Source organism: Ascidiella aspersa, chromosome 2 (genome assembly GCF_963924565.1).
Source record: "Ascidiella aspersa chromosome 2, kaAscAspe10.2, whole genome shotgun sequence".
NCBI lineage: Eukaryota > Metazoa > Chordata > Ascidiacea > Phlebobranchia > Ascidiidae > Ascidiella > Ascidiella aspersa.
In genome coordinates, this window is record NC_139448.1 from 26,295,907 (window position 1) to 26,306,384 (window position 10,478).

Here is a 10,478-nt window from a genome sequence, read left to right on the forward strand (position 1 = left end):
AATTCTTAGTTAGAGAAGCTTAATCTTTTTTTTTACATTTCTGAAATGGCAAACTTTTAGTTTGTTTAAAAAGAAATGATTTTAAATGTTTCTGTATTGTTTATAAATAGGTCAACGATGAAACTTTTGTTCGCCTATCCCAGGGGTCGGCAAACTACGGCCCGCGGGCCGGATCCGGCCCGCCGATGTAACTCATCCGGCCCGCCACCTCTTTGACAAATTAGACACGAGTCGATTTCAAATACTTTTTGACTATTTTAACTACGTAAGTGCAAAAAATTTTCGCGCTTCGCGCAAACCATCATTCTACGTCCTGTTTGTTTACGTTTTGCTGCTGTGTTTTCACCAAGATCAACGCTTTTTTACCGTTGCGCCGTGGAAGGCCGCTAAGTGCGTCACGGAAAACGTATTCAAAATTTTTTTACAAGAAATTTAAAAGAAATGCCAGAATACCCTAAAAAAATCGCGCTCGCTTCGCTCGCCAGGTGGGTCTTCACTTCAAAACTAACAAACACCGACCTAGATTAACTTTAAATGTCATCACGTTTCCTACAATTAGTTTTATTAGTAGTATGGATGACGACGTGTGAACTCCAATTTTAAACCAAACCAACGCGTTTTTTCGCGCTTTGTGCCAACACTTCACTGCCTCCGTAAACGTAATTAAACACATTTTAAGGGCAAAAACGATCCGAGGCCCGGCTGATTCATAGTTGTTTGAACATGTTAATAACACAATTCTTATTTATCATTTTGTGCGGCCCGCGGAGACCTATCTGAGTTTGGTTTTGGTCCGCGACTAGGAAAAGGTTGCCGACCCCTGGCCTATCCTATAGTTAAAGCGATAACCAGCAAAGCGTCATTATTAATATTAAGATATGGTGAAAAGCAACTTTATATGATAATAGGGTTCCGCCGTGACCGTGACTATAACGTCTGTATTTTATCACTACCTTTCGAAGATTTATTTCCCAAGCCGGATTAAAAATGGCTGTAAGCCTTTATATCCTCTCCATAGTCTCGATACATTCTCCAACGAACAATCCTCACTGGTCTTCAGCCTGAAAAGCACTAATTTTCTGCTTTAAATCTTTCCTGATCTTTCTGCTTCCGCCTGTCACGAAATAAACTACAACAACCATCGATGCATAAAAGCGGAGCCTTTTAAACACCCTCTGCCAAGACTGGAACGACTTGAGTCACTAGAACATTCGATATTGGTCTAGTGCGGCGCCTGCAACTGCAGACCACGGTGACTCGCTGACACTTTTTATGGCCTCGTGAACTTTTTTATGGGACTGTGATAAAATAAAAATAAAAAATTATACCCCAGCCTGTAAATCGCCCGGACACCCATTACTGCATTAGTTACCTGTTTATTTCGCTGCTATGAGTGCCACCCAAAATTACCTATTAAAACAAAAAATTTGGATTAAGAACCTCTGCAATTTTTGCCGAATTATTTGGTTAATGAAATTTCCTGTATAGCTTTGTAATATGGCAATTGTATTGGATTAAGACCTATCAAACTTTTACACCAAACAACTTAAGATACAGATTTGTTCGTCACTGCTCCGTGTTGAATATTATTGTTTAGGCCACGTGCGAAATCTTATGAAGTCTCCCATGCTACGATCAAAACAGTGAGTTAAACTAAATTGACAAGTAGGGCGGATATATTATTGTCATTAAATTGATATAACTGTGATATGCAATTCTAGTTGTGGTAAACTAGAGAGATGGGGGAGCATGATATTTGTTTGGGGTAGCATGAAAATTTGTTTGAATTTCAGTCCAACACGTGTGCTACAGCGTAGAAATAGAGTCTCCATGCATTCATGTTGATTGCGCAAAACGATTCGCGCGAGGCTATTACGATGGCGAAATGTCAATAATCAAATAAATGTAACGTCACGGCGGCATTGCCACACAGAAACCAAGTAAAAGAGTCGCGTAACACTCGTAAAAATAGGTATTTTTACCGTTTTCTGCTGCACAAAATCGTGTTTATGATCAGTAGTTTTAAGGTTTGGCTTTGGTGACGCTAAGAATATTAGGCAATGTTTATACTTACGCTAATTGTTGCTGTAGTGTATTATGTTTTCTTTTAAAACCGCAACCCTGAATAGAAGTAGGCTATATTTCGAGACGGTGGGATATATTTGCTGAAACCCTAAACCTCAAAAGACTACAGGTATATGATATTAATTTGGTTGATATTGAATAAACTGACGATTTCACCTTGTATCAGTATGTCGATTATAAAATGTTTATTGTGGAGTCAAAATACAGTTTTCATCTTAAATTTTGAAAATGATAGGATATGTATAGCATTTTTGTGATGATGACCCCTTCATGACGTCGCAACTCGGGCCAATCGATTTGGTTCAATTGACTTTTCTGTTTAACATTAGCAAATTGGTTAATATCAGCTCAATCTCGGGTGTCTATCGGCGTTTTGTAGCCCAGGCCAAATATGGATGACGTCAATGAATATACTGTTGCTGCCAGGCATTGTATTAATTATAAAGAAGGTTCTTCCGACAATTATTTATTCTGATAGGTTATCGAAACGTCGGTACAGAATAAATAATTGTCGGAAGAACCTTCTTTATAATTAATGGATGACGTCAGTATTACGTTATAGACATGAGCTTTTTTCGGTAGTTCGTCTCACATTTTCCGTGTATAATTAGCCAAAAAATTGATGCAATATGTTTGATTCTTTCGCCTGATTCATTGCAACATAATATTCGAGTACACACGATTCGAGAAGCACCAACTTTAAATTATAATATTTTTTTTTTATTTGTACAAACAATCGTCCACGCCAAAATTTCATTCAGTCTAGATAGGCTACTGCATGCCTCGCAATAAAATAAAACAAAAATTAACAAGGAGAACCATATGTGCAGACATAAAATAAAAACGAATTGCACAACAATGTTCGTTTCACATTTCGGGAAGACGTTCGTTGACGTACAGGTAATTTTGAAAAAAACTACATCATTGTGATAAAAGTCACCGCTTTTGAAAAAATGGGATATAGCACTTTCTAAAAAATTAATCAACTACAAACTACCCCTATGGTTGAAAGAGGCATTGAATGTTGGCACTTTCTGTGACCAACACCGGTACTACTCAAAAATCGTTAACATAAGGCAATGTGGCCCATATTCGGTCGAAAGCTGATTAACAAGATACGTTTATGTACAAAAAAAAATATCCAAAATCCACAACAGCCAAAATTGACAATATGAACAAAATCCCCCCCCCCCCCCCCCCCATAGTTGAACGGGTAATAAAAATCAAACATCTTATCCCTTTACCGTATTATCTTGGTTAATTCACATAGGCGAGAGCATATAGTGAGACTCTTTTTGTCAAATCACGGTATTTGTTAGAAAGCGTTACATGTTGGCACTGTCTGCGACCAACCCTGCTGTATACGCCATAATCGCTGACAAAAGGCAATGTGGCGCATATTGCGTTGCCGGTAGTTAATAAGATAGCTTTATGTACAAAAAATATGACACAATTGAGCAGCCATCAGTCGCAAAAAGCAAAAACATTAAGAAAGAAAAATGCAAGCATGCCCTAGGTGTAACTCAGTTCGCGCTTCGTGGCAGGCGTGATTACGAAGGGTTTGTGGCGCGCTTGGCTGTCGGAGAGTCTGTGGGCGGCCGCTATGTAAGGGTCGGCTTGGCAGCCCGAATCGGCGTCGGAATCAGTGTCGTGCGGCGAGTGCTCGACCTTGGGCGATTTGACGCCGCGAACGGCCGTAGGACTGCGATTTCGCGGCGCGTCCAACTGCGTTGCTCTGTAGGGCGGCGATAGACGAGCGTCGTCCGCTGCCGCGTCTGAAACGTAGCTGCCGCGCGAACTGAGGCTGGACGACGAGGTCCTTAGTTTGTTTGGCACCACGGTGAACTGATTCCTCGTGGCACCGGGAACCATGTCGAAGCTGTCCGATCTCTCAACTGAGTTCCGACTGGCCTTTCTTCCCGGCGAAGCCTTGTTTGAACCGACGAGGCAGTGGTCGATCTCACCGAGTAGACCGGTGGAGTTCTTCTCGCTTATCTTCTGCCAAAACAGTCGACTGCTTTTCGCGGTCGGCTCCTCTTCCGAGTAGGGCGCCTCCTGGTAGGCCGATGCACTCAGGTCGGTCCCAGGATAAACCTCGTTCCTTCTGCTGGCCTTTGTTTGGGGCGAAATCTGCAAGGAGGACAGCGCAAGTGTGGCGTCATCGGCGATGGTCGACGCTTGCTTCTTTGCGCTCTTTTCAGCTCTCTTTCGCTCGACGTACTGCCTGTCGACGCGCGCGTAAACGTCCTCTTGCCTGCCCGACTGCGCGGCGTCGTACCTATAGCTGCTGCTGGTGCTGTTCTTGTTGCTGCTGTTGTTGCTGTTGGGAGTTGGCGAGTAGCGGTCGGAGGAGCGCGGAGACGAGCAGGGCGAGAGATTGCCCACCAGGTCGATGATGCTCCCCACGCTCGTGTTGTCACTGTCGCTCGTTCCCACGCTCTCGTAGTCGTCCTCCTCCTCGTAGATGGGTGACTCGAACACATTCTCTTCGTCGCCTGGCCCTTCCCTGTTTGGCACCGAGAAAGTATATTGTTGTGTCAAGTGGCTGTCGACATTTGATGAAATTTGGATTACCAATTGTCAACTTTCGTGAATTCTTGCCTACAAAGTACAAACTCCAAAAACCGTTTGTCTTTTAAATTTCAAAACCTTTGGTTGCTAAACTTATTCACCTGATTGATCCGTTTCATTTCGTGAATTAATAGACCCCATCAATTTTTGAATAAAAACGAATTACAAACCAACTGACAATAAAAAAATATTTTCCCAACTTAATTGTCTGTTAAAGAATTTAAAAACAAGTTTACAAACGAATTACAACTACCTCCCGGCAACCTAGTACAGGATACTAAAATGTAAGTGTTGCACATGGGGTGGCGTAGAGAGGTCGCGTGACGAATTATGGACACCACAACTCTACTGTAACCCTTAAAACTTTCCATAATACACAATCCTTTGCATTGTTCAGGACGGTAATCTGTGATCCGTTAGTTCCTCATGATTTTTTTTATCATTTGCCCTCGCTGTCCCCGATATTGGCCATGCACGAAACTATACAGCGAAGTTGTCCTATTGCGTGCTGTGGTATTTCAACGAAATAAACAATAATTAACCTACTCAAAATTGAATTCCAGATGCTGTTGTATGACCTGCTCCAAACAAAGGATGCTTTCTCTTTCGAGAGGTGTCAAAGCTCGCATGCTGGTGCTCACTGTACTTTCTCTGCTCTCCTGTGAAACGTAGTACATGAGAGGATTTGTTTATAAAGGTTAAGCAAAATCTTTTGATATACAGTAGTTAAAACCGCTTAAAACTTGCCGTAGGTTGGCCATTATTTTTAAAAAAGTGCAGTGGATAAAGCACATGATTGCATGGCTGTAATTAAAAAATGAACAATCGGTTGTGTATACGAAGATCAGGCACATACTGCAATAAACTAAAGTAAAACAAAGAAAACCCCATTTTAACAATTACTAATTAACCACCTTAAAACATTACACGTATACCATAACTTACTTTACGTTTTTTCTTGACGGAATGCAAATGACGACCTCTGCTGTTTTGCCTTGTTGATGGACTCGTCGGACTCGTTGGACTCGACGGCGAACTGGGTTCACTGGTTTTTGACTTTTGTGATGCATTTCTGTTTCGGTCCAGGTCAGAAATTCCTGCGTAAAAAATTGCTTTCTAGAACACTGTTTATTGCAAGGTTAAACGAACAGATAGGGGTGATTGAAGGGTTAATGATTTATTCGGCCATGACTCTTTCAAACTATATTTTATGCTACTTAAACTACCTCAATGCAAATATTTTTTCCATTCCAATTTTTACCAATTCAAGGGAATTTTTTTAAACCTAAAGGTGCCATTTATAACGACATTCTTTTTTTATTTGTGTCCACACGCGAGTGCTATGTGGCCCCACAATTCTATTTTCTAGGGAATGTTTTTTTTTGCTTTTACACAAATTTATCAAGTATTTGTAATACAGCTGTTGTATCGTGCGTAACATCATTCCAACTTTTAAAACAAGATAGGCGTTAAGTAATCTTTTTTGTGCTTCGTTCGAACAGTTAAGGGATTTCGGTGCAGTCATTCAGGTGTGACGTAAATGGCCCTGATATATATTTGAAGAATGTGCTATAACATCAAGTCTACGCTTTGCCAACTGAACCATATGAACCTATTTTTTCGTAACTTTAGTTGCACAATGATCATGTCGTTCGAAAACAGCGTGCCTTTTTTCGGTGCAGATGGACTCCAGCCATAGACTGAGATCTGAACAACATCAACGTAAACGTACTTTTTTACTCAGTGCTTATGCTTATGGTTCGTCCTCATCACGTGCACATAAAATACCGTTTCGATAAGCCTTTAGTCTGTATTAATCCCGGCCTTGGTCTAACAAAATTACATTTGAAATATTTCCGCTATCTATATAGTAAAAAATTGTTAATTATTGTAATTGTAACACATACCAATATTTCACGTTTTGACATTTTTTCGGGAAAAAATGGGTTCCTAAGGTTTTGCTGCAAACGTTTAACATTTAGGAAAATGATTGCCATTAGTTCGAAAATGAATCGACAAAGCAGAATACATTTTTTAAGTTATTCCATTTCGTTACATATATATTTCTAAATAACAGTCGCAATATTGCCAGAATATGTTTTTGGCAGACAACTTAATCGTACCATAGTTTGAGAAGAAAAATAAACTATAGAAACCTTTTATAACAAAGTATGATGTTATGTAAAAACAGGACTCCAGCCGTAAGACTAAAATTCGAACATCATCACAGTCGGAATCAAAAAGTTCGGATTAGGACCGAAGAAATATTAATAGCCTACCTAATAGTCGTATTAACGTATAAATCGGAATAGTACTTAAATGGCCAGAATAAGGCATACACAGTTTTTTACCTAACCTCAAACCCCACTACTAACTTTCTAATAATTTCAACTCTAACCCAATTCTAACCCCCAACATAACCCGCCCCTAATACCAAACAGGGGCAAACAATCCGTTGACAAAACAGCTGCTCCTAAACAGCTTCGTTTAAACTAGGGGCCCAAAAGTCGACCTCAGAACGGCGATCCCAGACAGGTGTCCCCAATCGTCACACACCATCTTCCGGCAGTTTTGGGTGTTGTTTTGTCGATTGGGGCCTTATTCTAATGCATATACGACTTATTTCGACAGGTTTAAGTATTTTTTTAGTGGTTTAATTGCTGCGTATTTGGCTTTGCTATATGTCGCTGATTTTGATTCTAAAATATTATAGATTATTCTGCTTTAGATTTTGTTGCTTTGTAGGCCTTATTGCGTTTTCCCGTGGAGGATGTTACAATGTTGAAATATAAAATGGACTCATCTTGACGAATATATTTATCTTGACGAATTTTTTTTTTTAATTTATTGTTATCTTATTTGTGGTCGTGTTTTATCGACTGAAGTAAGGAAGTTATAGATTGTACGATTAATTTCAAGCCCGTGAGTGCTTGGCAAGTTTACAACGTTTATACTGGATCTGGTGAAGCGTACCACCAGCACAATGCGAACTACAGCACCCCAAAGTGGTAGGCCTACGCTTTATGCCATGCGTTAAGTAATACCATGACCGAGAAAAACACCACGGTCTGCTGAACGAGATATGCAAGGTTTTAAAACATTATTTTACTGCGCTGAGAATAAACCGACACGTTTATCCAGGCATTACAACGTACTTTCAATATTCAAAACAAGTAACAGTTCTATTTATTCTTCCTGTATTTAAAAGAATGTACCTAATTATAACTGCACAATAATATTACAAAAATTACCATGGCCAACAAATTGGTCAGGGATATAACGTTAACATGTCATTCCTATTGTCAGAACTTTATGTCGTGTATCATTAACTTAATTCGACACTTACCGTTACCAACTCTTTGACTTGGACGATTGGTTAACATCCTTCCGTTAGCCACTGGCGGCTCTTGATAAGATAGCCTTTTGTCCTTTTTAGTTAGACCGTTATTCGATCGCAGTTGGACATGAAGGTCATCGTGGCTTTGTTTCGGTGTATACTGTTCACATAGATCCGATATATGTTTAACATGCACAAAAGATTTTAGGGCGAACACTTTTAAGGTGGTTAAGTCTTTCATTTGGCACATTTATTTTAGTTAAAGATACAGTAACGAAACATTAGGCATCGTAACATATTATTCCTAATTTACTATTAAACTGCAGTAAATTAGGTTGGACGTCGACGATAATTAAATCGTTTGTGTTCTAATACCGGTTTATTTCGATACAAAAGGTATATGATAAAACGTTTATTTCAGGAGGATGTTAGCATAAATTTATTGCCATCTGAGGCCAAATTTTATACCTTTCGCTAGTGTTTTATTTAACGGAGAAAGTAGCATTGTTGCCACCCTAACGAAACACCTTCAAAAATAAGTTGTTATAAGTTTTAAAACAATTTGAAAATGATACTTGGCGCGGCAAACAATGGCTACACATTGTGGACAAACAGCGGCAAAAACTTCTGCCTGTGTTTGTTAAAACTTTGCCGAAACGTTGTTTTAAAACCGAACTTATACAGCGATTGCTACCACATTGTTTTATGTGAAAAATTACAAATATATTAAACGAATGTGCTCCGGCAAGGTGTCACATGATATGTTAAACCACATTTTTTTTAAAAAGCATAAATTATACACCATTCAATCGTTTAGTTTGTATTCAAATTTATTTATTATTGTTTGAAGTGGTTCAGTAGGTCAGTGATATCACAATTTTAAACGAATGTTGACGTACCTGGAGTTCTTTGGCTTGAGCATCACCTGAAATAAATTAGAAAAGCATCAATTTAATGTTTCGCCCAAGAGCTTGGCATGCAAGAAATGTAAACCAACTACGTTTAACGTTAAGCGTTTTAAATATAACTTCCACTTCCACTTCTGGTAAGACATTTTATTAGAAATTATAGCCTAAAAGCCTAGACCGCCACTTCATTGCTAAATTTAGAAGTTGACAAATTGCTACTAAGGCAAGCTCGTGTAAATTAAGTAACTGAACAACAGCCCAGCATTTTTAAACACGTAGCACACTTATTTTAGCTAATGTATATTACAAATAAATGAATAAAGCGTTATCCTTTCTTTCCGTTAAAGACCAATCAAAAGCTAAGGCACTCACTTATATTACCAGTTGCGCCACGGATATGCTACGGATTTTAAAAATAGCAGAAATAACATTCCTATATCTATGCACAAAAACCAAAAGCTTCCCGCTTTATTTTGTCAGTACTTACAAAAAACTTCAAAGCGTTGAAACACGATAAAGTTAAATCCAGCATTTATGTTCATCATTAGGAGCTTTCACGGTTAAACCGTAACTCGTAATAAGCTTACCCATTGTCAGAAGGTGTGCCACAAAGTTTGCTACTGGCTCAGATAGAACAACAACAACTGTGTCACATCGGAGCACAGTGCTACTAAGACACCACAGTTCGCCGATATACAAATAAGCAGCAGCGTCAGCTCACCGTTTGTGTTGCTCGGCGAAACTGAAGCGGCCAGTTTCGGCCAGAGTGCTTCCTGGCGCTGCGAAGACCTCATCTGCTTTAGAGCCGGCATTCCGCGCAAGGGTTTTCCCGTCGGCTTTGGCTCCGACTTGCCACGCAGCAACCGAGATAGCATTATTATTATTCTGGCTTCTGGCACGTCCTGGCAAACATGCGCGGCAAAACCGAGTCAAGTGCTTGACGGTGGATTGGATGTGTCGCCGAGTTTGCTCGTATGTTGAACAGACCTCTCTCCGGGGTCGCACTCGTATAACGTTACGCACTTCCTAAATAAGTCGCTTTATAATCTCGCAATATAGCTTAACATTTCCTGATGTACCTGTTTTAAGAAAACAAGACTAGGAATTAAATCTACATTTCGTAAACAAACTAGAATACCGTGCCTCAACCTAAATAGCGAATTAAGCGTCGTGTCGCGCAAACATGCAACCGAACTGGGCCAAAAATCGGCAGTGCATGAAACGCGACGCCTGGCGACCTTTCGTCGAGTAGCCCTAGGCAAAAGCAAGTGAATCACTGGAAAGACGGCATTCTAATGAACAGGGCAAAAGTGGCACGTATGAACCAATCTTATGCCTCGCATTCTTGGCGCACATTTATTTTGCCGCCTGGGACTGTATCACGCGGCGTATCGGATTAGGCCCAGTGCGGTATTGGCACCCTGCTATATATGTGACGAAAAATACAGTCGTTTCGTTCCGATGCTGTTTGATGTATGTCTTTCTACGTCTGAAGCTCACCAGTGAAATTATCCTTAAAATGTGTGGCTTTAACAACTGATTTTTGGCAAACCTCAGAAAGACGCACGGTCGTTTAA

At 40.0% G+C, this 10,478-nt stretch overlaps 1 protein-coding gene across 1 annotated transcript; it reads right to left on the reverse strand.

Moving 5' to 3' along the window:
* Positions 1 to 3,300: 3,300 nt before the first annotated feature.
* Positions 3,301 to 10,162, reverse strand: LOC146164548 (uncharacterized). The gene is made up of 6 exons (XM_083381434.1): positions 9,623 to 10,162; positions 8,893 to 8,918; positions 8,003 to 8,153; positions 5,602 to 5,753; positions 5,203 to 5,315; positions 3,301 to 4,591 (listed from the first exon to the last, which is right to left on the reverse strand). Exons 1-6 carry the CDS (start codon positions 9,774 to 9,776, stop codon positions 3,598 to 3,600), a joined length of 1,590 nt encoding a protein of 529 aa, XP_083237560.1. The 5' UTR covers positions 9,777 to 10,162; the 3' UTR covers positions 3,301 to 3,597.
* Between the last annotated feature and the right edge of the window lie 316 nt (positions 10,163 to 10,478).

Excerpts from the sequence above, each read along its gene's own strand:
- LOC146164548 (XM_083381434.1), bottom strand. The coding sequence starts at position 9,776 with ATGCTATCTCGGTTGCTGCGTGGCAAGTCGGAGCCAAAGCCGACGGGA. Across the intron at positions 8,154-8,892 it reads CTCAAGCCAAAGAACTCCAG|TATACACCGAAACAAAGCCA; the intron begins GTACGTCAACAT and ends CTATGTGAACAG. Across the intron at positions 5,754-8,002 it reads AAGTCAAAGAGTTGGTAACG|GAATTTCTGACCTGGACCGA; the intron begins GTAAGTGTCGAA and ends TTTTTTACGCAG.